A 27,285-nucleotide genomic window follows, 5' to 3' on the forward strand; every position below is an offset into this window, starting at 1 on the left:
CCGAATTAAAACGCTCGAGTTCCGATATGTAGATACGCTCGCAGGGGAACTTTTTTTTTATTTAAGTAGCTTAACCAATTGGGAATCACTGACACGGTTTGTAAATTTTTTTCCACCCATCGAACGCTGTTTTTTCTTCTTTTTCCCTTATATATAAGAAAAATTGTAAAGTTGTGCAAACAAATTTATACACACTCGCTGAAAAAGTTAAGGCATATAAGTATTTCGAAGGAAATAATGCCTTCCTCCGGTAGATAAATATTTTATTAACTAGAATTAATTATAATTAAAAATGAATTATATAATTGTGATATATTTATTTTATATATGTTTTTCGTTCAGGAAGAAAAATGTTTCAATTATTTATTTAGAAACGTATACCTCAGGAATTTAGTTCTAGTCATTTAGAACATTGCTTTCATACGTTCTTTGTATATGCACGAATGTTGTATATCAATATTTGTTGGATCGATGGACGTTCAAGTTAATTAATGGCAGCAATGATTTCATAAAGACAAGCTTCATGAATTAAAATCGTAACTTGTATTACTGCTATCGACGAAAGTCCATTAAATCGTTCAATATCACAGTTATCAAGCGTAGATAATAAGTTGATAAATGGACCGTTCTCTGGCAATCGATAGTTTTAATCATTATTCGTGAATGATTACCAATTGATTGCTGATACGTGTTAATGAAGTCATATCTATATGTAAATTGCACAGAAATACTGCCTCGTACTAACGAATGACTGCTATTACTGTAATTAACTATTTATTAGTTATGCCAAACTATTTCAACAAATCTCTTGAAGTTACAAAAATTAAGGGAAAAATAATTCCATCGCTGTTCTATAGCTGTTGATTTCATATTAAATCGCTTTAAATATAAATTACGAGTAAGTATATGTTTCATCTTAGGATACGGTTAATTATGTTTTTACGTGCATTTTGTATAACCATGTTATCAGTTGCATCCTATGAATTCACAGAATGCAGTTATTCTCGGGAAACTCGAGCACAATTTCCTCGCATCTTTCAGGATTATCCTTGCAAATTGAAATTAATGACCCTCCCTAACGTTACGTACGCTATCCTTCTTGTTTAAGACGATAATGATGTTCGTACAAAAGAAGGAAACCAACGTACACTAAATTTATCCTCGTTTATTTAAAAAATTCCTGTAAAACATGGTACTTCATGGTGAAGCATCGTGCGAAACATTTTAATCCCTTTGTAGCATTTCTATCTTTTGTGTACCAGGAAATAACCTCTTTCTCTACAAAACATTCTAATTTTAAAAATTCTAAATTTACCAAATTTTCTCGTATTTTTATGTAACAAACAATTATATCAAGCGAAACAAAATTATTGTATCGTTCGTTTACTGAGAACACTACTCGGTTGGAAAGCTTCAGCTTCTTAAATAATAAAAGTTGACTTTACAATAAACACTTCTTATTCCTCTGGGTAAGGCCAAGGTACCACAAGCCTTCTAAATATCAGACCCTCTATCACCTTATATGTATAACAAAATAGTATTCATGATTCTTGCAAGAAAATTACTGTTTAAAAAACAACTTTCTTACGAGTGAATAGAACTCCAACATGTTACCTTCACGCCACTATATCGTTTGCTGAATACCTTAACTCAAAATTATAATACAGTCTTGAAACTTTAATCGTGAATATTTCGTGAAATCTACTCCTATAATGGAATACTTTTGTGAACAGAATAAGAATATCCACCAATGAACAAACTTTTAATTAAATCTACGACTGCGATGTCTCCTGTTCCACCGATGAAAGATAAAACCGCAGAAAATAAACATTTGCCACATTAACTATCCCAATGTTTCTGAATGTTTTGAACGTTTCGAAAGTCTTCAAAACGTATCAGCAGGTGCAGGGAAAGTCGATGATGCTCGCAATTCAAAAGCCTTTCCGAGAAAGTGTTTTCCATCTACGGTTGTAAGTCACGGCGATTCGTGGACAAACACTTGGGGGCAACAACGAAGGCGTAACAAAAACCGTCAACAGTTTTCTGAATAGCAAAATGAAAACTGTCGACGGCGAAGCCGAAAACAATCCGTTCTACGGTCCACAAAAGTCCGAGATAACAATAGAGGCGAGAGAGAGCCTCTAGCTAGGTTGGACATCTTTGAACCCGGACAGGACCGTGTGTTTGCATGTCCCACTAAAAATCGGGCCACGCGGAACGACGTGCCACGACGAGTTAATCAGATTTGCCGTACAGCCGCGGCTTCTGCAACTGCAGATAAAACAGGAACCTTTTTTGTTCGAATTTGCGGCTGATCCATAGAAAAAGCGAGAATGATCACGGAACCGGGAAATACGATTTGTGAGTTTAAAAGGCAAACCCGCCGTTGCAATCACGTAAAACGACATCATGGTTGGAAATCTTGCTTCGTGTTTCGTTCAACTAATGTCAGCAGTTACACGGTTTAACATACGTTCTATTTCCTCTAATTCGTCGTCATTTCAACCATATCTCTGAAAGAATTTTATTAAATTGTATAAAATTTTGTCAGATCGCTGAATTAAAATGGGCTAACATTGGTAACTGTGATCTGTGATTAAACTTTGAGAGAAACGATTCTAAAGATAAAATTTTGTGAGTTTTATGCTTGGGATGTAAAAGTTTGCGTAGTTGGAATGCAAGTTGATTTCTTTTTTTGGCATTATAATCGAATTAAGTTATATCGGAAAAGTTGTTAATCCCAAGTTTTTGATTCTTTGTTACGTGAAGTAATATCTATCTATTAAAAACAGTGAATAAAATAATTAAAAAATTTGTTTCAATAATATATGATTATTATTTTTAATTGATTAATATATATCTCTTCATGGACGCAACGTTGTTGAAAGATGTGAACAAAGTACCATAGCTCTTACATATTTTTTTTTTTTTTTTTTTTTGTAAGAAATGAACATTTTTTATAAAATAATAGATGTTTTGAAGATTTGAAACATGATTATTCTACTATAATAAATATTAAATTGTAGTGTGTAAATTAAAGAAGACTAACGGGAAAGGTATCAAGAATTTACTTTTCATAATTACTTAAAAACAGAATTCAATAACGTAAAGTGACAGAAGAAACAATCACAAGCGAAATGTTGCGTTAATGCGGTATTGTTCTTTAATTATACACACATTATAAGGAATACGATTGAAATTCTTATGAATTACAAACACCGTTCACGAGTCAGCTACGAAATGAAATAATTTCTTTTCGATGGTGGAAATTGAATAACACTCGCTTCGAGAAGAAGGAGAAACACGATAAAACTACCTCTCGGAATAGGTAAAACAGAGGAAGGCAGAGGAATATTAAATAACGCAATGAATCGAACGAAATCACACCGATACCTGTTATACTTTCGTATTTTTCCAGGCAGGCAAAAGTGCCACTGTTCTCGGCAGATTCATAACAGGTTTTACTCTGGGAACGAGATACCTCTAATAAAAATCCAAGCACGTACACGGCGAACGGGTGATCGATAAACTTCGTGATTCGCGCGCGATACGGTTCTAAGATATAATTTTTGAATGCTATTAGTAATCTGAATATGCAAAAAGATACGGCTTACACGTAAACATTAAATTATTTCCCGTTTAATTGCTTTCCCTTCTGTACCATGTGCTTGCTGGGAATTTACTGAACCGTTCTGTTTCGCTTAAGCAAGTTCAATCGTTGACTAATGTCATTTGTATTTATGAACACGATTATTACTTCTTCTGATTCACTTTTTTCCATTAGTTACAAATAAGATCAGTAAGATACGTTCTTGTTGTTATAGTTTCGATTACTAATAATTTTAGAACATTTAATTGGATTCAATAGCTGCGTTGAATTTTTTAAATGGAGCTATTGTAGTTTCCTCGTTTACAATTCCTTTAGAAATGATTTCTAAATTATAGCAACACAAATTAGCCTGCATTCGATGTAGTCGTAACCCGAGAAGCGACACCAACGTTTTTTCAGTTTCTTTATCGGAAGAAAAATCGAAAGCTATCGGAGAATCATGTACGAATTTGCGTTAAATCTATCATTGATATATGCATAGGCAATGCCCTGCGTATAATATAATCTGGTTGAAAGTGATGAAAATTCATATGAAATCGGCGCATTGTGAGAGTGATGACATTGGCTGACTTCCGAAAATAGTAGAAACAGTCAAAAATTTGTTTGTTGATGCAGAGATACCGCCGGTGAAAGAGTGACGTTATGACAGATACGGGGATGTTTTATGGTTCGGACCTGAAAAGTCACGGTCGAAGATCGTAACGAGATTTCAACCTTATGGCCGTCACGTATCGAAGCACAACATCTACCACCATTTTGACACATTTCAGTTTCAATATTTCACTCTTTATCGCAAAGCGAGTCGCTGATATTTGGAATTAAGTTCATTTTCCTTCCTGGAAAGAATTCATCATATACTGTCTCTGTTGCGTTTTAACAGTATCAACTTCAATTCCTCGAACAGCATTTAAAGCAAAAACCCAGGGAGAGCAAACAAATATAGCAATAAACGAACACTGCGGAATTAGAAACCAGGAAAATACGAATACTGGTGGTTGAAATGGAATTGCTCGGGAAAGAGATGAAACCTCATTTTCTTCGAGACCGATACAATTATCCCAGATACTTCGATAACGATTAAAAAATTTAACAACGAGCGAAGAGAACTGCGGATACGGATATCGTAAAGAGGAAATAAAAAAGAATATAGAAGTAACGTAGGAATCGAAAGTTCGAAGCTGCGCATGCTGCGTATATGGAAATGGTTCTCTGGGGAGTAGAATATGCAGTTCGTTCCTTAGAGGTGAGCTGTCATTTTGGTCGCGCGACAAGTTGGATCGAACGAATGAATGAAACGAAACGAAAGAGCAAAAAACGTTTCACCACCGGTCGTTGCCGTTGATTCGACCTGGTCGACTTCGAGCGTCGTTCAGATCGGTCGCAATATATTAATTGAGTTTTCATTGTCGGTCGGCTCGCTGCAAAATATCCGAGTCGCGTTTTAACGCGCCCGTCGATACGTCGCTACAGCTTTTTCCGGTTTTCGGTTATCGAACGGCCGCTTCATACGCACGCTTTACTTCCTACCATTCGCCGTTACACGTTATTCCGCGAGCAGTTGGTTATTTTCGACATTTCGCGTGTCGTTGTGCCCAAATCGTGTCGCGCATGAAAGCGATACAAACTTGCTAAACGCGACGCAATGCATTACGAACTATTTTGTGGTTCGTTCTTCTGATCGCTACATTCTATTCAATTCTTGTGCTTGCGATAAACGTTGATAGAGCGTTGCGATTTTATGGATAATGTAGCGACAGTTTAGTTTAGCTTATCTTATAGTTTAATTCAGTTTTGTGTAAAGCATCGAAGATGGTCCAACAACTTGTAGTTTTTATAATTAATATTTTCATAATTGAGAAATTTGTATTTAATGCGGTCTTCAAAAAGTTACAACATCCTTTCGTTCTTTTTTATTTTCCATTAGGCACTCTCTGTCAGTTTCAATCCAACTACACAACTTAACTAATCTGAACAAAGCGATGCTTTAGTTTCGTACCGAACATTTTGTTTTTTGCTTTGGTGTTGACTTTGATGATGAGATTCCAAGGGAATCCGAGAGGAATTTGAAGTATTCGCGATGTTTTACCGGCGTCGTCGAAACTATGGAACAAATTAGTGAAAGCTAGAACTATCGTTGCGCGGAAGTAGACTGAACCCGATAGATAATAATTTTAGATATTATAATTCGCGATATACTTGTCCTATAAAGCGTGTCTGGTCTTAATTTTTATGAAAAATATGCAACAATTCTTTGTTATAGCTTTTTAATATACATGTCTAACATTCGTTACAAAGATCCGATAAAAGGTTGGCACAATGGAATTAAATTCCTGCTATTCGGATTTACTTTCGTTGCTTTTGAGTATTAAAAAAGGATTCGTACAACGGGAACAATTTTGCTCGTACAAGATCAAATAGGAAGAGATCGAATAAAACGCACGATCCCGTTCCTTATGTTTTTCTATTTTCCATTTTTTATTGTGGTCTGGTACGTGAATGTCTGGTACGTGAATGTACGTAAAAAACATTATGCCATTGCCAGTAAATCGATATTATCTTTCTGTGAAAATCTTGTAAAACAACACAAAGCTCGCACGCCACGAAAATTCTCTATCATATTGTATTGCATAATAAAGAAGGGAACGTAATATTAAAGCAAGGTTAGCCGACAATAAAAAATATTGATGGCAATCGCTGGAAACGTGGTCGAAATTTCGAAATAAGTGCAAACCACGAAATGAAGATTAAAATTTGATTAAGTACGGTTAGCAGGTGAGATGAAAGTAATTTCAGTGAATAATTAATAATATCGATTACAGTTACAGCAATTAGTTAATCAGTTTCGTCATAAATTAAACACCGCTACCTGTAATTTTCCATTGCATTTTATATGTCCACTTTCGCAATAAATTGGACATTGAAAATTACTTTTGGATGATATTATATTACGTAATTGTATTAGTTCGATATTTCAGAACAGGCTTATTGAATTCTTTCATAGTCACGGAATGGTAATACCTATAACATTTAATTAAAAAAGATACATTTAATATATGTATATTAAAAAATCTGGACGTTACAAACAACATAAATAACAAAGAGTTGAAAAGTTAATAATACAGTTGATAAATATTTGTCAGAAATATAGTATGAGCAAAAGGAATAAACGTAACCTTTCATATCTTTATTAATAAATGTAACTCATAACATAAATTTATGAAATGAAACGAGGCTGTATCATATTAAAGCTTGTCTCGAATGACTCGGGGATAGTAATTTTCTCGCATTTTAGCTTCTTCATATTTCTATAATTATCCCTCGTAATACAATGAATTTTTAAAGCGAGCGAAAAGAAAATCAATTACTACTTTTTAATATATTCTGTAATAATTACGAAACCGGCAAACGTTTCGCCATTTCAGAATTATATTTTTTAGCAATTACGGTTGCAAAAAGTGTACGAAATTCTATGTACAAAAAAATCCATTTGTTTTCGAGTAATTGATTCCATTGTTTAATTCTTCAACAAGAAACGAGTTGAATTTATTTTTTCGTAAAAATTACAAAAGCTGAGAATTGAAATAAAACGGTGAAATTTTACAAACAAATCGAAGAGAATTAAAATCACTGTTGATTCTTCTTTTTTAAATATACAACAATCCGTAGAAATATAATTCTCCCTGTAACAAGCACTACGGAATTATAACACTTTAAAAAAAGTTAATGGCAAGACAGATGCGCTGGGAAGTTTAACAAATATTAATATTGTTACAAAAAATCGGACTAGCAAGAAACAGATTTGTCTGTAGTCAATACGAAATTTATTAAGTAACAATCGTTTCGTTTGTCTATATTCTAGTCAATGTATTCTCGGTTTTTACTCGAATTTTAATGGAAATCTGCGTAGAATTCTTCGTTCGCAATTGGAGTATCCCAACTGACTAATTAATATTCGTTGAATTTCAATAGTATCGATCACAAGAGGAAATAAAATGATTCCATTTCAGCAAAATGAATTCATTTGGCATGAATAAAACCTAGCACCTTTTCTTGCCGTGAAATATTATTACAGATTTCTAAAAAAAAACCATTCACGTAATATTACCGATAGATCGCTGAGTAAGAATGAAATTTCATTAACATTTCGGTGCCGTGTATTTCTTTATATTTTTAACTAATTGTATTAAAAATGACGAACCTTAATTTAACAGCTTAAGAAAATAATATAATTGTAATTTGTAAAAACATCTCGTAATTATCTCGTTTGTAATAATTTCTCTTGGAACGAAGAATTTACTGTAAAATGATCCCTCTTCAACATTCAGGAACTACATTTCTTGACAATGTAAGTTTTTCATGAATTATCCCTCACAATTTTGTACGTTTTAAAAAAGACAGCTGGCTTTTAATGAGATGAAATTAAAATAGGAAGGAGAACAACGCGAATATTATTCGTTTCACTGTTTCTTTCGCACGATACGAGTGTTCTAAATTATTTCACATTCTGTGTCTTGTACAAGATATCTTGATATTACAAAATTTCATTTGTAAAGAAGGTTCTTAAACAGCAGATGTACTGTAATAAAAATCCCTGTCATAACGGTTAGGAAGGACAGTCATTTATTCAACACCTTTACCACTTTCAATTGATAAAATACCTTTTTTATCTGTTTAAGAAAATTCAGGGCTATTACTAGCGTATAACTTTGACTCTACTTTGCATCGACACGGACTAAGAACTTAGAAAATTTCAAAAATCGTAAATAACGATTCTACTATTTCAAATATTGAAACAAACGACGGTATAAGTTACTCGCAAAAATTGAAGGATCATTTCAAAAGATTTTACGAATGAAATATTTCTGTTACAAATGGGCTTTTACTGTTTCACAAAAATGTACTAGAAAATAAATATTAGTATAAAAATACTTCGAACGTTTCCAATATCTATCCAAATATTATTTTTATTTCACTCTTCGTAAAAAATTAAGCGTAGTCGATTTCCTCCCAATTTGTTGCTATTATCTTCACGATCTTCCTTTTTTTTTCTTCTTCTTCTATTATCTCGATAGCGTTCAGTGGTAAAGATTCTAGATTGGAGCAAAGTGAAAACGTTCACACCGCTAATGAGGTTCGGAAAAACCCGAACGTGACCGCAATTTTCTTCGAACGACTATCACTCTAACAATAACATTCGGTTCGAACAGTTTCAACTTGCTTTCTCCTGGAATTGAATATCAGTCTAACTTCGACTGGCGATTGCAAAAAGCGTTCGTGGCGATTGTATAATTATTCGAATAGAGCATCGTAGGAGATGGCTGAGTGCTTCCTCCGCGAAGTGGGATTCTCATTTCCTTCGTACGTGACCTAACAACGGATTTTTCACTTACTCGCGCCATCATCTACCCCCGTGCCACGTTTCATTCGAATAAATTGATTTGTTTTCAATTCCACTCGGTTTGCTTCCAGCTCGAATTACCTACGTTACCAACCAATAGTGGCTGATTAGTTCTTAACTGAATAGATGACAAAACACTTTTATGCGATCGCGAAAGGAACTTGTTTTCTTATATTCTATTATATTAAAGAGAACCTGTCCGATTTAAAATATTATTTTATTTGACTGAAATTCTATTGGATTATATATTAGAAATTGAGGAATCAAAGTAATAAATGGTGTGTAAGAAGCGAAGAGAGTGAAGAAGTGATTAGAAATTATAACTGATTTGATAGCTTTAAAAACAAAATAAATCGTTGTGACACTTTCAAGATTTATCATAGTATTCGACATTATTTATAATTTTCCACTAAAAAGTAAATCCATATTTTTCCCAGACACCGTTTATCGCTTAAACTCTACTATCAAGAACATGAAAAGAGGTAGAATTTTTTCAATATTCTCGGAGACTCATTCACATAATCTAAGAGGACTTGTAGGAGAGAAGAATTCTTTATCCCTTTGAAATAATATTCATGATTCTTTTAATACAAATGTATGAAACCACGCCCATCGATATTGCAGAAAAGAAAATATTTGAGAAAAAGGCTTTACATACCGAGCATGCAAATTTTCATTTTCTACACATATATGTACTTTGGAAAATGTTCTGTTGAACGAAGAGAAAAACTGATCTTCTTAAAAAACAGAAAGAAAAAGAAAGATCAAAATTATCGCGACGTTAATCATCTATAAACGAAGATATACGAGAAAGATCATTTTTACTTGTATCTTGATAACTTTCTTCCCAAAAATTACAATAAATTTCTCTATGAAACGCCTCTGAACTCTTGTACCTTAACGACAGTCGCTGAAATTGTCCTTCTGTAAAAAACAAAACTCGCAGACAGAATTCTCGCATCGAATTCTCGCGAAGTTTGCATTTCTTCCGTCCAACCGGCTGGGTTAATCATTTGTTCTTTCGTCGGTACGAAAAGCATTTAGGATGCGACCAGTATTTCGACGATTAAACCACCGATAAAAACGGCTAGAGGAAGGGACAAGAAAAATGGCAACGGCGAGAAAGGAGGAGGAGCGACAAAACAAACGAAGAATCGGGCAACTTGAAGGAACCGGACCGGTGAACAATTATCGAAACTGGGTCGAGCTACTTCGAGATTATCATCCATCGGCCGAGCAACCAGACAATTGGATGGAAAACTCATAGGAATAACGAATACAGAGGCAACCTGATCTGCCTCGCTGCCAAATTCTAGCGATCGCCCGAGCAAGAAACGGCAAAGTTTGATTAAACTTCCGGCTCGTTTGTGTCTGTCGCTGCAGTCATGCCTGAAGATTACACGCGTTTTTTATTCGACAAAGTATTTTTTGCGACGTTACCCCGCTTGAATTCCGCAAATGTCCGCGAGATTACTCGTAGACGAGTCGTTGCCGCCGTTTCGAGACGAACGACGCAATCATCCCGTCATTTAATAGGGAGTCGAAGCAATGAACTTTCGATAAATTGCTCGTTGAAAGGACTACGCGGGCGACCGTACCTCCATTCGACGAATTCTACGTGAAAATTGAAATCGATTTCGGTTTTCAACCTCGTGACGCAATTTTGAATAAACATCCGCGGGTTGGATTAACAAGAATGATTCAACGCAGCCGAAACCCTCGATTTCGTTTATAAATGAACTTCTGCAAACGAAGCTAACACAAACAAATTGCAAGCCATCTCGAGAAATTAGTGCCCCAAGTGTGCCGCTTAATGTAAAGAACCGGGCTATAAGATAACTCGATTCCTCAACTTTTCTGACTTACTTTATCTCCCTCTTCAGGCAGTATAAATTCCTCCAAACTGAACCACCGACTAATTCCTAATTAAAACGTAAGTAAATGTATGAATAATTTAACGGTAGTCTGGAAGATGTATTTTCGGTTTCTATTTGAGGTTTCTATTTCATAGGAGAATGAGGATTCTATATTCATCAGTTGATAACACATGGTGTTTTTGTTAATAACGTAGGCTTTCATTAATGTTGATTTAAAGTAAAGATTTAAGTTTTCTATTTCTCTCTTAAATGATTTTGTTTCTAAATGACGATAGAAAATTTAATTTATTCTACTGATGGTGAACTTTGAAATAGACCATCTGTACGTACTTGTAAGTTTCTAATTAAATTATATGTTTGTGAATAATTTGTAATTTTGGTCAATTAACGTTCTGTAATATTTGACTCTTCAGTAATAATTGATACGTCAAATAAGTACAAATGTGGCACGTAGAATTCCACTTCACCGTATTTTGCGTAGTTTTCAAGTGTCGCAGTAACCATAATTCGCGTTCACAAACACTGTTGCAATCATTTGACCATATTCAACATTCAACACGTGAATGAAACATTGTTTCGATCGTGGCTTAACGAACTGGATTCGTGAGAAGCATAGCTTCAAAAAACTTGTTTAGGTGATATTGTGACACGAAATACGATTATTTATCTCGAGGATTAATCTATTCTATATGGATTTCAAAGCAAAATCAAAACTACGATTCCATTTCGAACGAAATACGATTTCATATCCGTTGATATTCGATGCATGAACGAAGCATAATGTGGGAATGAAAAATAAAACGAGAATTTTCAATAACACGACACAGAATCGTCGCCCTTTATGGAGACAAAAATTGTGGACATTTTTTAGAGAAATTTTTTTACAAAAAATGACGTAAAATAATTTACGATAATTCCAACAGTCGTAACTACAAAATAATTTACGAAACGATCTATTTGATGAAAAATACAAGTAGGTATATATGTTCGCGGGAAGCATAGTTGTTTTGAAGTAGTATCGTGATACCTGTAAAGTAATTCTGCAAATGGGCAACCGGAAATACACGGATCCAACCTAGGAAGATAACAGTTGCTGCGGTTGAGTTTGCGACATTTCGACCAATGGGGATGTGTCGTGAAGGACAAGTGTTATTCGTGCTATGCCGAACCATCGGAGTAATTGGACTAATTAGTGGACGCAATTATCCGGAATTAATCGAGATAAACCGCGTAATTAGCACCACGTTCGTTGTTCATCCGTATAGTATCCGTTGTTGATTTTGAATTTCTCTCGATATGGTAAACTGGCTGGCAATCCTCATCTTGTTACTTTTTCCTTCTTAGACTTAATATTTCGTATGACGTTAGAGTGGCAATTAATCGAAATTCAAATATCAGGTTGCGGAATTTATCTATTTACGAAAAATTCCAAGATACAAAAATGATGAACTTAGCGAATGAAATAAATTTCTGTTCCATAGTTTCTTAAATATCTATGTTTAGCAAACGCAATTAAAACAAAAATCACCGGTAAACCTTGGTATCTAAAGAGAGATTCGTTTTATCTCCTAAATATTATAAGAATTACTCTATTTCAGGTATTTTGCGCCTTGTATGCATTATATGAATTTTTATCTTCAGATTTCGCATAAATACATAAAAATCTCATTGAATTCTGACAAATTTATAGTAATTTTTGTACCAAATTGATAACAAATGAACTCGTTACTCGTTTCAAAACTCCGACAATGGGCTCAAAACACGTTAATTATACTCAAAATACAATTTTAAGTACAACATTATCATAGCAGAAACTTCAGTACCTTGTTTCTAGTTACAACATCACGAAACTGAGGTCGAATTCACGCACAATATTAATTCATCAGTCGCATTTATAATCGCACTATAGAAAAGACTTATACTCGCGATGTTAATCAGAATGTTGAAGTAAGTTTGTAGGATGCTTTTGAAACACAGCGAATAATAAATCACGCTGTTAATTAAGGTCGTCACTGGGTTCGTGTAAGAAAACGGTGAAGTACCGAAGTGAAGTACTTTTCGAGACACATTCAAAAAGTACTTTAATTAACGGGGCTCCATTATACAATTGGATTAGTGTTCATTAACGAAATTTTACGAGTCACGAATTACAAATTGTTAGTCCTTGTAAATTCTCTAGAACCAGAACAAGTTTGATAACGTAGCATGTAAAGTTCTATGTTTTACAAACTACCAACTAATTCGTTATTTACTCATTAATGAAAGAAACGCATTTTTCTCAGAATTTTCCCATAAAAATGATACATATACATCATACTATATTTGAATGAATTTGAATAACATAGAGCATACAGCAGTGTACGTTTCCAAAAATTCCAGAATGTTTAAAAATGAAAATGTTGTGTAATGCTCAAAGTTGAAGATTTCCAACAAAATGTTATGTCGCAGCAAATCAACTGTGACATTCTTTTTCCTACAAAATCATCTTAGTCATCCTACATAATTCCCTTAGAAGATCAAAAGTCGGTAATATGTACTTTTCTACAGATGTCTTTGAACATCGACCAAAAAGCACATTCAATTGATTCCTATTATAAATATTTAAAGAGTAAAGAGCATTCCGCGTATGTCCATAGAGGGGAGTGCCGTTATCGCGTTCCTTTATGGCGTTCAGAATGTTGTTTCCCCAGCAGCGAATAAATCCGATCGAGAAGGGTGGGCTGTCGCTCTGTGCGCAATCTGTCTAGCATAGGAACAAACGATAAAACGATAAATTCAGGGAAACTGTCGAACCGTACAGCATCGTCGTGTCGGCCCGTCATTGCTGGAAATGCGTAAATCTTAATTGGCCAATCGAGGAGGAACGGAGGCCGCGCGGCGTTAACCAACAACCACGGAAAACTCGGTCGAGTGAATTCATGCAGTTTTCATCCGATGACGAGGCAACCTAAACGCTACCGAAATCGAGTTAATTTTATTTTAGTCCAATTCGTACTATTTGCTCGTTCAATTAGCGTATCTCTCTTGCACGATCATTTCCTAAATTATAATTAAACTGAAAATATTTATGAAAATTCGTATCTTTATAGCAGCAATTAAAGAAATGAATGTTATTTTATAACAATTAATTTAATTGTTATAATTGATATAATTTGTTAATTTATTGAGTATTATAAAAAAGTACTTCTTCGTTTGAGATGTTTCATATTTCAGGTATACGCTTTGTATTTATTTGAGATGTATAAGTACATTACATTTAATTGAAATATAGTTGCACTCTTATCTATATGCAAGTCACGATTGGTTAATGCTTGTTTGCCTGCAATCTGGAAGAAAACGCTGGGATTCGTATAGTTTTACTTCGAAACAAAACTTGATGAAGAATGGTAGGTCCTGAAAAGCGTTTGCACGAAATCCAAAAATATTTGCGTACGATATTTGCGAAACAGGAGTCGTTTTTAGTAAAAAAAAAAAAAAAAAAAGAGAAAAGAACATTTTTGCCCCTCCGTTTTACATCGTTCTAAAAAAATGTTGGACGATCTGTTTTCTATCTATCGCGGAGAAAATGAATGCTTCGTTTACAGTTTTCACTGTGAAAGCGAGGGACATTTGTATGCATTGGAAATGTAAATCTGGTAGAATTTATAGAAAGAGGCATTACTGGAAAATATTACTATAACTCTGTGAATGTTACTGCTATACTCTGATTTCAATTACAAACACTTTTTGGCGATAGTATAATATAGATTATATTAAATCTGGTAAATTGAATTAAATATTTTGATCGTCAGATGCAAGAAGAAAACTTTTCCTCATTGCATATTATTTCATTGTTATATCTGGAATAATAGGTTAATAAGTCTCTTGCCAACAAAGATATTTTGCACATTTTCGTCGCCATGAGAATTCTTTTCTTCTATAACAATACTCACGCGAAAAACATTTATATATCACTATGTATCAAAAATTATTGTTATATAAAGATCTCCGTAATAGAAATTATGACTAATTTTCAAGTAATATCGTTGGATTACCAACAACGTCGGTGAATTATTAACAACGCTTTGGGCTAAGGTTATTGAATTTCAAAATATTTAATTTTATCTTTTCTTTTATAAAATGCTAAATTCAGATTCAAATTACGAACAAGTAAACTATCGTAGTCACCTGTGATCCAATAATATCAATCGAGACTCAACGAACTGAAAAATCATTTCCTTCAAGGAAAAAATTGAAAATTTCAGCCAGATATTCCTGCTCTGCAAATTCTTCTGCAAATACATTCCTGCTTTATACACTTCCCTTATAGGCAACCACCATAGTACCGCGCTCTATCCTATTCAATTATATTCAAGGTTGATCCCATTGATTTTGCAATTTTCCAAGCAACCTAGTTAAAAAATCATACTACCCGAGACCACTGCACGGCCATAAATAATTAAGGCACCGTGATAAACGCGTCGAATATTAATAGAATTTACGGGCCAGTTCGGCATAATTAATGTTGCGGAACGTATTAATTGCTTTCGACTGACCATAGCGTTCTTAATTATTATTTTTATTAATATTTCTTTTATTAATAGTTCTTAATTATTATTAATAATTATTGTTACAGAGCAACAGAAGCCAACCAGCCATCGGACTAAAGCAGACGCCGAAGGCGCGGGTAAGTTTTCAAGTTTTTTCACTGCAAACAAATAATGTGTCTACCACCTTTGATCGTGTTGCATTTTACCACGTGAAAGTCAGATTCAAATAGGACTGTTCGTGGCAACGATCTCGGTACAAACTAGTTAGCCGGAGCTCGTTAGATGTCCGATCGATGCCTACAAACCGAGTTCGCCGTACTTCTGGCCAAACAACTTTCCCAGCCCCTTCTTCCATGGGCCTCCTTCTGCTTCTTCGGCATCCTCAAGAGAACTTGAAATAGACGAATCAACCCCTTTTCTCTATCTCTCCCTTCTGTTCAAACTATACGCGTGTATATCTTCACGGAGCAGCGAACCACGAAATCGGCCAGGAGGGAACGGGACACGTATAATTTTACGACTTTAGTTTTCGGCGATCCTCGGGCGCTTCAACTCAACCATGCGAAAGAGTGTCGGAAGGGAAACGACGGCATCGTCGTGATGTTCGTTTCTAATTTACGAGCGTAGAATCGCGTGTCGTGAATCGAGATCCGGGTTGTACGTATTACTTTGCCATAGTTTGTCTCTTCATGGAGTTGCCCTGCTTTTGGACGTACCTCACAGCGTGTATATAAATGATTTTTATTTCGATTGTTTAAACGAGACTGTTAAACGTCACAGCAGGATTGTAGAAATGAATACAAATCTCTCTCCGTGTCATATATGTCAATATCGTAACATAAATGGAAGTTCTATATCCATCAGCTGTCCAAACAACAAAACATCCTAACAAATTTAACGAAAATTAATGTTTATAATTTGTAACGTTCGTTAAGTTGGAAAAAACGATCCGCGTGGAAACATCTAGTTTCTCCTTTTAATGATCGACGTGGTATACCTGTTTCGTGAATGTTATACGATCGTTCGTAGACGTAAAATTACGTAGAATTCCGGCTCGTGTTAGAGACAACCGACAAGAAGACGCGTACGAACGAACAAAGCCACTAAATGACGTACTCTAACCCGATGACACGAGAACTCGGTTTTAATCCCCACTGGGCCTACTTATTTCACCAGACAGATGGAGACAGAGTGGAACAAAGAGGCAGAGGTTGGATATCAATGTCTGTGGGTAGAAAAATCACCGGGAAAGTAAGCGAGACGGAAACAACCGATAGCTATTCGTTACAAACGCCTTCGTGTACACGCGAGACGTTAATATAAGTTATTAATTTTGTGCTTGATCGATGATCCAGGTCGTGGAACAGCGAGAGGAAATATGTTCTTCGAACAAGGGATCATTAATTACAGGGAGAATTTTACATGAACTTTTCCCTTCCTCGAGCAACATATTTTTTAAACCATAAATAGATTTTTTTCTGAAGGGAAATTATTAAGTAGTTTCATTTCATTCTGTTTCGAGTAGAATAATCTTGCTTTTCATTGGGTTACAATCTCTGATGTTACACGTTTGATATAGTGGACGAAGTATTTTTTGTTTTCCATTTTTCACCTGTCCCATTTTTTAAATCTTTTGTTTTTTGGCTTTGCCATAACCGTCAAAAGCTTTATCATATGATATTGCGAGGCGAAACAGTATCGATCATCCTTGTATAACCTGAATTCCAATAACTATTTGACGAACGTATCGTCGTAAATTATTACTTTGAAAAATCGATAATTCGAAGGATTGAATATTTCGAGCACGTATTGCATTCTTTATATGTATGATTTATATGTATATACGTATTGCCACTCTGTATTGCGAACGAAACTCAGAAAAAATTGGTGTTCTATAACGGCAAGAACGACGCTGCAACTAGATTGCTTCGTTTTGCGTCCAAGAAGCATAAATTCCAATTCGATGACAAAATTGCTAGGATGGCACATATTTGGCGCGCCAAGAAAAAATCGATGGAACTTTCAAGACTAACGCACTCAACTTTCCAATGGAATCATTTCCCACGCTGCAATATTTCCCTTGCGTTTAACTTAAACGGCTGCCAAATTGCTTTCGAATATCTTCTATCTTGTAAAATATTCTCTGCGTATGTTTTAAGGCTAAACGTGGGCGGTGACAGTTTGAATATACACAAAATAAAAATCAGTGCCAAAATCGTAATAAGAAAGTTTTGTATAGGAATTGTACGAATCTAGCAATAGGTGTCTAGAAATAGCTATTAACTTCTTAATTCAAATTTACCTTTTTACTGTTAGTGTCAAAAAAACGTAAAAAGAATTCTGGGACATTTATCAATAGATTCACTAAATTATACAGACACGTACATTTTCGTTACATCAAATATTTCCAACTTGTCGATAAAAGTACAAATGTTGTTCCCTACATAAATAATTTTTCTTCTCCGAGCGATGAGACATTAAACAGAATAATACATTTCGGTACAATGCGTAGTTTGATAATGAAGAATTGAAAAAGGAGGATATATTGAGCTCAGTATATCGCTCGAATCGCTCGTATTAAAAATCACTACAGTAATATGGTTATTGCCCAAAAAGAAATCAGAACCATATGGCAATTTCATCCTGGGCCATCGTTAACACGCCATAAAAGCTTTAAATAAAATGAAATTACGAATGATCTCCTCAATTTCAGAAATCCGACAAGTTCATCGCCCTTTAATTAACATAGTGATTGATATCGCCGTAACACCTCGCTCCCGAACTTTAATCTCACGCGGTATAATCGATCATTGATCGTATATCATCCGGCTCGTTTTAAATCATTTGTCAATGCAGGAATTAATCGAATACGACGTTCGTTTTTCAGCTATTAAAATTTGCAAACTTTGCGCGACGTTTCTCGATCGTTGCTTAGTTCGAACTGTTTCCGTAGTCGTGGTGCAAATGAAAACCGGTGGAACCGGAAGGGGAACGCGAACGGTAACGTCTGCGAAACGACGTGAAATCGCGCGGTTCAATTTCGTGAGATTGCTTGCCGAGGCGACTGGTCGAGAGGACCATCCTCGTGGAAAAGAACTTCTTGGAGGCACGAGGGTGCTCGTATTTTTTCCTCCCCTTCTCCCACCCTCTCTCTGTGAAAAGGAAATGCGACCTTCCTCCCTAGGAAAAAGGAAATGCGCAGCCAAATCTACGACAGTCTGTCAGATGCAATCTGGGCCGTCTACTCGTATCCTGTCATGCATTTACCTTTAATATGCCATTCTTTCGAATTCCACGCTTCTCTAGGATTGCTTCAAATCTAATGTGTGACACATTTATAGAAGTACATACACTAATAGATACGGTGGATTGTATAAGTTTTGTTCTCAGTGCTGCAGAATTGTTCCTTCTTTTTTATTTTTATTAGTATGATGGATAATTTCGCTATTTGCTTCTTCGAAGCTAGAATAAGAGTTAAAGAATGCCGTTCTTCATAGCTAGCTTTAACGATAGGTGTTTCATTGTACTTTTTAATGTTACTGTATTTGTATATTGGAACCTGAATATGTTACATTGAAATATTTTGTATATGACTTACTTTGGAACAATTCTTTCGTTTCTTGAATAATAAATTTAAAAAAATTTTTCGTCTTTTACGAAATTTTTCTGCAACCTCGAAATATAAACTTTATATTTGTTAAAGCGTAATTTTCTCTCTCTCTCTCTCTCTCTCTCCTTTTCTTTGTAATTATACCTTCTAATGAGATGACAAATGGTATAAGAATATTATTTCTGTGTAGAAAGTTTAAAACACTCGACAGTGAAATATGTGTAGTTTATAATATGCGGTAGAACTTTCGTCTTTATACTTCGTTCCATTTTGCCATCTCCGAAGCAAGCCAACGAACGAGGAACCGTCTGTGAATGATAACTACTGTGATCTCTATTAATTCTAACTACTCGATGAGGTGAGATTGTGCCCCGAAGGCAGCACTAACTTTCGTCAAAATGCACATAATACGACGAGTACACATCTATGCTCTCTCTATCATATTTAACCATACAGATTTCTAATACCTATTTATATGCTAATAACCCTTATCGAGTGCCTTTTACGGCCAAAACTCCTATCTTGCCATTTTCATTTATTGTTTATATTGCAATTTCATGAAAATGATTGAAATTTTACATTCATACAAAGATTCAATTTTTAATAGAAAAATTATTATAAATGCATTAAGATATTTGGAAAACAGTGCACGATAAAATATGTATGTATATTAAGTTTTTGAAGATTCTATGATGTTTGAGGTTGGATATATTATAGGCAATGTTTAAAATTGAACATTGCTGACGAAAAGTTATAACGGAGCAATTTACTTTCTTTATTTTCTATATATTTATTTTCTTTGAAAACAATTTTGAATACGTCACGTATTGGCCCGAATATCGCTTTTATTCCATTGATGAGAAATCTTGGATGTGAAAAATATTTACCGATGAAAACTCGCGTAGGGCTTTAAAAACATTTTCGCATTCAAATACCCCTATAAACTGATTTAAGTTTGGTAAAATTTCAGGTAGCTTTTATTACGTTTTATCATATAGGTCCGAAAACAGATAAAAGAGACTTAAAATAAACGCAAAATCGATCCGTTTGATGAAATTATTATATCCAAGCTGCTCATTGAAATTCTGTTTGCTGTTCGATACAGAGTAATTTATATACCTCGCGTAACAACGTTAAAACTTTACGATCTATAATTAAGCTATATTTTTCCCGCTTTCTCGAAACGTTTTTAAAATCATTTCACGAGCTACGTTCGTTAATTATGCGTTTTATCTCCAAATTTAAATTCACATGCACATTCGAAAAATGTACTTTAAAATAAAAGTTATACAAAAGTTTAAAAATTTAAAGTTTAATTTAATTTGAATTTAATTAAAATTACATATTTCAACCAGGAAGAGTATAATATTGTATAATAACTTGCGCCTCTTTGCCATAACGTGACTATACTTCGGTAACAAGTATCAATCACCGACTAATTTCACTGCACGTGCATTTGAACATTTCGAACGATGGATGATCGATAACCAACCACGTTTCGGTCATTTAACCCCTTAACTTTCCTTTGCTTAATCGTAGCTGTTTCATTCCTTGCCAGCTCTTTAATCAATTTGCGATCATGCTAACTCGAAAGTGATTTATTACACGATTTTAACGCATTTAGCAGTCCATTCATCAGATTGAAAAATTCTTTGAATAATTTCCTACTTTACAGCTATCACTCTTAATAACTCCGCTATAAATGTCTACACAAGTTTACATTTTTATTTACTATAATCTGAAGGAATATTTGTTTCATTTATTAATTATTATAGCCAGTATTTTATTCCAGATATCTTTTATGTATTAAATTACAATACACTAAATGTCGTATCAACTCTCTAAACTTTCTTTCTTGAACAAATATTTTTGTCCTTACAGTCCATTTTACGTATCATTTTAAAAAATAATTATTTCATCCGCGTATAATTTTGATCTTTTTCATTTTTACGCGTAAGATATATTTTTTTAACATTTAGTGAGGTATGAATCGATATTTCCATAAATGCGTAAATATCTGCCTACTGATTACACCAAACAAGAAAATGGAAACTCCACAGATAACAAATTGCTTTTGAAAAGCAATTCGTTGTTTTTTCCAGGTAACAACAGTTCACAATGTATACATGATTTTATTCAGGCCACGCTACCGTTATCTTCTCGATAGTATTTCGCGCTTTCCTACCGCATTACGATACTAGACAACACACTGTACGTGAATGCATTCACAAAATGCAGATCAACTGCACTGTAAACCGTCGGTCAAAATATATTTCCGCAAGTACGCGAGTACACGCGGGAGGAAAAAAGAAAAAAGAACAGGAAAAAGATAAAAAAAAAAACCCTGTAATACGGACAATATTTGATCAATGTTTAACTAAATAATTAAAGGTACCTGATGAATGAAAACAGCGTACAATGAAAATTTTGCGGTAATTCCGCCGTCAATCAACGAGCTTTTCGAAATCGAATCGACGAGCATAACCGAACATAATTTGATTTCTTTCTTTCGCTAGCTAAAAAGTGCGCTTATTGTGGCGCAGTAATGATCGAACGGTTTTCAACGAACGGGATATTCAAAAATGAAAAAATATCGAAGTAACAAAGAGCGCGAATTACGCTGGCAATTTTTATTGTTGTTGAACATTTTTGCGTGCCAATTAGTGCCCACGAATTTTCTGCCAACGTTTCAAAATATTTTTCCAGTGGCGATAATTCGCTGGGTATTTTCCGAGAAAAAGGGGAGAAAAATAGCTATCACGGGCGATTTTCACACTGAAATCGCGTGTATTACTATAATGCTTAAATAAACAACACGAGAGACTGTCGAAAAATGAACACGCAAGCGGAGACCGCGTAATCTACAAATATCGAATTCAAATTTGACTGCCAGTGAATTATTCATGAAGCTCGAAACATTTTCGCTACGTATCCTGAACACTGTCAGCGACCCCATCATAAGTTATTTCCGCCACCCCTGAAACTTGCGATATTTTTACAAAATTCCCTATACGCAAAGAAAGAAAAGGAAAATACAGGTTATTATAAAATTTTTGATTTTCATCCCGGTGGCACGAGTGATTTGTTATAGAACTTTGATAATCCATTGAATTTTTCTGGGTTCCTTGAGTTTTTTCTAATAATTTAAGTATAAATATATCTTTGACGAATAAGAACCATAATGTAAAAATAAAAGTTTAAATTTTCCATTTGCAAATTAAATATGTAACTTCATAAATGTTAATTTGCTTTCTCTCTCTCTCTCTCTCTCTCTCTCTCTATGCTCTTCTCTATCGATTGGAAAATTTCATAAGGTTGACGAATGAAAACAACAAGAAACGACTAAAAGGCAATGAGGAAATTGCGAAGCAGAATTATATAATACATTTTAATGCAATCTAAAAGGATTTGAAATATTTGATTGTTAAATATATGCAATATTGCGGCAGAACTTTCTGAACTCATCACCCTCGTTATACCTATCGTCGCTTTATTTCCTTTAGCAACACAATGATTTCCTACAGACCTTCTGACAGGTTTCCCAGTTCCACGAAACTATCTCATTTTCTCTAACATTCGTCGTATCTCCTAAATGGATTCAACTCGTTACGTTGAAGACTCTCTGACCGGAAACGAGGTGACAAAAGAAGATTTCAATTTCGCCGTTCCCAGCGAGCGCTCCCGAATTTTCCAACATTGCGAAACAAAGGTCATTCCACTTACTTCTCCACGCGTTTCCTTGTTTTGTTTCTGTCTCGCCCAGACACGTGGATTCTCGACTTTTGAATCAGAGAACATGGCTATTGTCTCTTGGAAGGGCTACGCGCGACTTTCTCTTTTCACCCCCCGTCCTAAACTGAATTTCCCTTTTATTGTTGGTTAAATGGTCAGTTATGGGACCATTTCATGGAAGATACGACGCGCTTCTATCTTGCTGCTTATATTGTGCATAGCCTGCAGAGAGTGTCTGAAATTATGTTTGCTTGCGAAGATCCTAGAGGTGTTGTTGCAAGGAAATTCCTCAGCTATGGAGTAATTTCGAAACTTATCAATCCCTACTGCACTTTCAGCCAGCGTTTATTGGATGACTCAACCTCAATCTCGAAGTTTAACATGCCTAAGCGAATGATTAGTTTATTCTTCCCAGTTTAAGCAGAAGCGATTGATATAAGCTAAGAATACGCGTCTAATATGATTTCTTCGCCAATATGAGTTATTTTATTCTTATTTCGTATATAAACTATCTAAGATACAAGCCACCTAAACTTCACATTTCCTAGAAACTTCCACCATTATTCTTTTTTCCTCTCTGTATCTACTGTCTAACCCACAAACTACGAACATTTCTCATAAATCAGCATATCACTTCCTCAAGAATTTTCCCAGCGGAAAGTGTCTGATATTCTCGCATGTCCCACCAAAAGGCACTTTACATAAAAACAAAAAGATATTCTCTGAAACTTGTATATACTATCCTCGTTTCCTCAAAGCTACCAAAAAGCCACCCTTATCTCCTCAATCTTCGTCACACGAGATACCATCAAACTTTCAGTACGTCACGTTTCATTCGTTCCTTGACGGAGCTATAATACGGTATCCTGCATAAAATCTTCATCCCATTATCGCACGAGAACAGCATTTCACCAGAGACTAGTCTCTGTCCTATCAAAATTACAATTCGATCGTTGGTACGTATTAAAACTTGGACTATGTAATTTGTCGACGATTGCTGTTTCTTGGCAGACAGAAGTTATCTTATTTTATCATCCGATGTGCCTATATTTACACAATACGCGATTCAATCGTTATTTATCTGATTTAAAAGATCGTTTTAGTCTCTCGCATCATTTTCATGCCTAATGTCTAAAATAATATCATTATGACGCGATTAAATTGATCTTTAAACAGAAATATGCAATAGCAAGGTATTGTTTTATAGTTGTCAAACCTTGTAGAAATATTTTGTTATTTGACAAGTTCTGTGTCTTCAAATTGTTCGATTTTTTTATTATAGGACACATTGAAAAAGATCTTCTAAACTGATAGAAAAGCATTTATACATGTACAATACACACATAGAAATTTTCAAATTGCTCAAGTACTTTCACGAGCCATTGTATACAAGTCGTCAATCGGTCGTTTAGTCAAACTTAACCTGACCATATTTCGCCGTACGTCTCTCCTCGGTGTAATGAATTGGCCTGCTGCTAATTACAATTACAAATAGCCGTACGACCTTCCCACTACGGCATCCACAGCCTTCCACTGTTCGCCTTTCATCCCCTTGCGAAACTATACCTCACGTATTTCCGTCTTTATCCTCTAGGATGCGACGCCGACTTCCTATTCGCTGTATACCTAGCCCTTTACACGTATATACATTGGGCTGCACTCATAGATATGCAAATCCTTGGTAACGGAGGCTACAAGCCGACCTGGCTTCCGAACTAAACGAGTATCTAGCTGAATCTCGAAATTACGCGTCTATTGGTTCTGTGGCGCGCGATTAATGCAATGACGTCGATGTAGCTAACATTTTGCGTAATAACTGTGTATGATTTATGGTTGACAGGAGATTCGAGAGTTTACAGTGGTGAAAAATACAGATTGATATTGGGAAAGGATGATGGTTCATGTTTGAGTCATGTGTTTGAATTTGTTAAGCAACGATGGTTGATCAATTGGACGATTTAACTCAAATGTTTTAGAATTGGATTTATTGCAAATTCGGTTGTTCTTATAATTACAATGTGTAATCTGAGATTTATCTTTCTTGAAAATTCTGAGTGCTAAGAAGATTATTCGATTTCAGGCTACTGTTAAGAGATAGACATTAATTATTGTAAATTATTGTATATAAATAATCGATAGTATATGAAAGTGACAGAAACGTTCATTGATCAAAGTAGAAATCAACAATGATTCAAGATTCATAACTGTAATTAAATAATTAAATAGAACCAAATGGAAGCAACTGAAATTTTCAAATTTTTCAACGCTATATTATACACGACAGTAATTTTATTCGACTAAACTTCGATTGAATTTCGAAGCTTTCAAAATTTAATAATTCTATCGATAATAGAGTTAAAGCTGTTAGCTGTTACAATTATTTTTGTAGTACTCGTATACGGGTATTAATTTCATATATCCAACCATCGATCGATAATATCGGAAAATTTAAAATCTCGCGACGATCAAGCTGTCTCATCTCGTACATTTCAAAAATATAGAGCACGAATCGATCTGTTAATGTGTGGAATATAAATCAAAGCGCAGATAAACAGAACACTCGGCGGAACGAATGGCGGTTTGTGAAAGGTACAATTCCATAAATCCCGCCGCTTCTACAATTCTACGCTGCTTTCTGCTCGTAAACTTGGAAACGAGAAAAAGTGCGTCCTCTAAAATTTCACTAAAACCGAAGCATCGGTCAGGGAGTATCTGACCAATTTTTCGGACACATGCCGTTCGACTGGAATAATATTTCTAGTCGAATCGATTTATCGTGAAAAAGAGAAACGCAAGAGAAAAAATGTTCCATCATTCTCAGCAGAGTGGTTCTCTCTGTACGTGATTACGACCTAGTTCGTTTTGCCCCGATCATTTCAATATGTTCAACCAACCTCTCGAACCTCCAACCTCTAGCCTGCCTTCCCTCTCTCCCCTCTCTCTCTATTTTCTGTAAATTTCCATTTCGAGTATGAACTGAAGTTGTAAGTCCACCATAAAACTCGATCGACTACATCGTGCCCTCTCTCTGGTACGAAACTGACTTTCCGGAAACGTATCGCGTTTTCCGCCACTCGAACCTTCTTTTCCCCTGAATTTCTGATTTCTCCAAGTAGGTACCAGTCGACGACGCTAGGGTGAACTTCGAGTCGAGGGCGAAGGTGCCGGAAGCGACGAGCGGAACGAAACCAGCAGAGAGGGTGACGAAGAGCAGAGGGCCTGTTGCTCGGCCTTTGTTTTCTACGAACAAATAAACGCGACCCTCCGCTCGATACCGTCGCTGTGAATCGACATTTCGCTAGTTTTCAACCATCCCCGCTGACGTTCGGCGCCACCCCCTTCTAACCCCGCGACTCACCACGGCTCTGTGGCTCGAGCCAACGTTCGTTCTTCGTGCCAAGTCTCATCGTCTGCTTCCGGGAAAACGGGCCATGGAAAAGAGATTCCAATTTTCCCATATTTCGCCGTGCTCTTTCCTCCGGACTAATGAAAACTCGTGGCCTTATTTGATGATAAATGCCGTAACGGTTTATAAGGGTATGTGTGTGCGCGCTTAGCCGACTTCCCATCGATGAATTCGAATCGACGGAGCACACTCGTTGGCGGTGAACGACTCGTAGTTGAAATGTTATGAAGGTGCAGGGAGAATATGAATGCTGACTATATGCATAGAGGATTCTACGTGGATTTTTATTAAAACATAACCCGGATCAATTGAAGAGAAATCGTCGTTACGTTTCATGACTCTTTGTCGCTCGCGAATGGTAATCATTCGATGTTTGCCGCGAGGAAATGGTATATTTATCGCGATACAAGGATATCGAGGATCGTTGAAAGGCTTGGATAGGCGATAAAGGAATGATTTATGCGAGTGTGAAAGGATTGTTCGATTCTTTTACGTGAAATTTGATCTTGTGATCTCAACGATAGCAATCCTGTTTCGAAATGCTGTTCAGTAGTTTCTTAATATATATTGTACCTATTGCGTATATTCCATTATTCTCTTTTGTATATTTTAGAAAGCTAACACTCATTTATACTATATTTCCTTAATGCATTCTAGATGCCCTCATACATATTCTATAACGCTTAAACGAGAGCTCTGCTTATTGCAGAATTTTCAATTACGGATCAGAAGAAACTATAAACGAGTAATATCAGAAAGGGAATACATTAAAGTTCGTTTCCATATAACAACTTGCGGAAATGTTTGCTCGACTCACGTGCCAAGACCACTAGCGTACACAGATGATCCAATATTCCGTGAACAAGAACTTTATACAGTATTTTTCACAATGGTGGAATAAGTGATACAGATCTCGATTCGAAAGCTTGATGGACAAAATTCTCAAATAATGAAATTTTTAATAACTCCGTTTATCTAAACCCAGGTAAAAGCAAGCAATTTATAGAACTTGGCCCGTTCTTTCCGCTATCCATGTCTCGTTCGAGTATTACAAGTTCACATACGAAAGAATGAATCGTATTCAATGAAGTTTAGTTAACTAAAATAACTAATTAAACTAATT

At 35.4% G+C, this 27,285-nt stretch overlaps 1 protein-coding gene across 1 annotated transcript in view; it reads left to right on the top strand.

Annotated features, from left to right (window-relative positions):
• Positions 1-27,285, top strand: part of LOC100645439 — a 707,019-nt gene that overhangs the window by 101,130 nt on the left and 578,604 nt on the right. The window contains exon 3 of the mRNA XM_048405181.1: positions 15,501-15,551. Coding sequence (XP_048261138.1) covers positions 15,501-15,551 — 51 coding nt within the window. The remainder of the gene's footprint in view (positions 1-15,500; positions 15,552-27,285) is intronic.

Source organism: Bombus terrestris, chromosome 4 (genome assembly GCF_910591885.1).
Source record: "Bombus terrestris chromosome 4, iyBomTerr1.2, whole genome shotgun sequence".
Taxonomy (NCBI): Eukaryota; Metazoa; Arthropoda; class Insecta; order Hymenoptera; family Apidae; genus Bombus; species Bombus terrestris.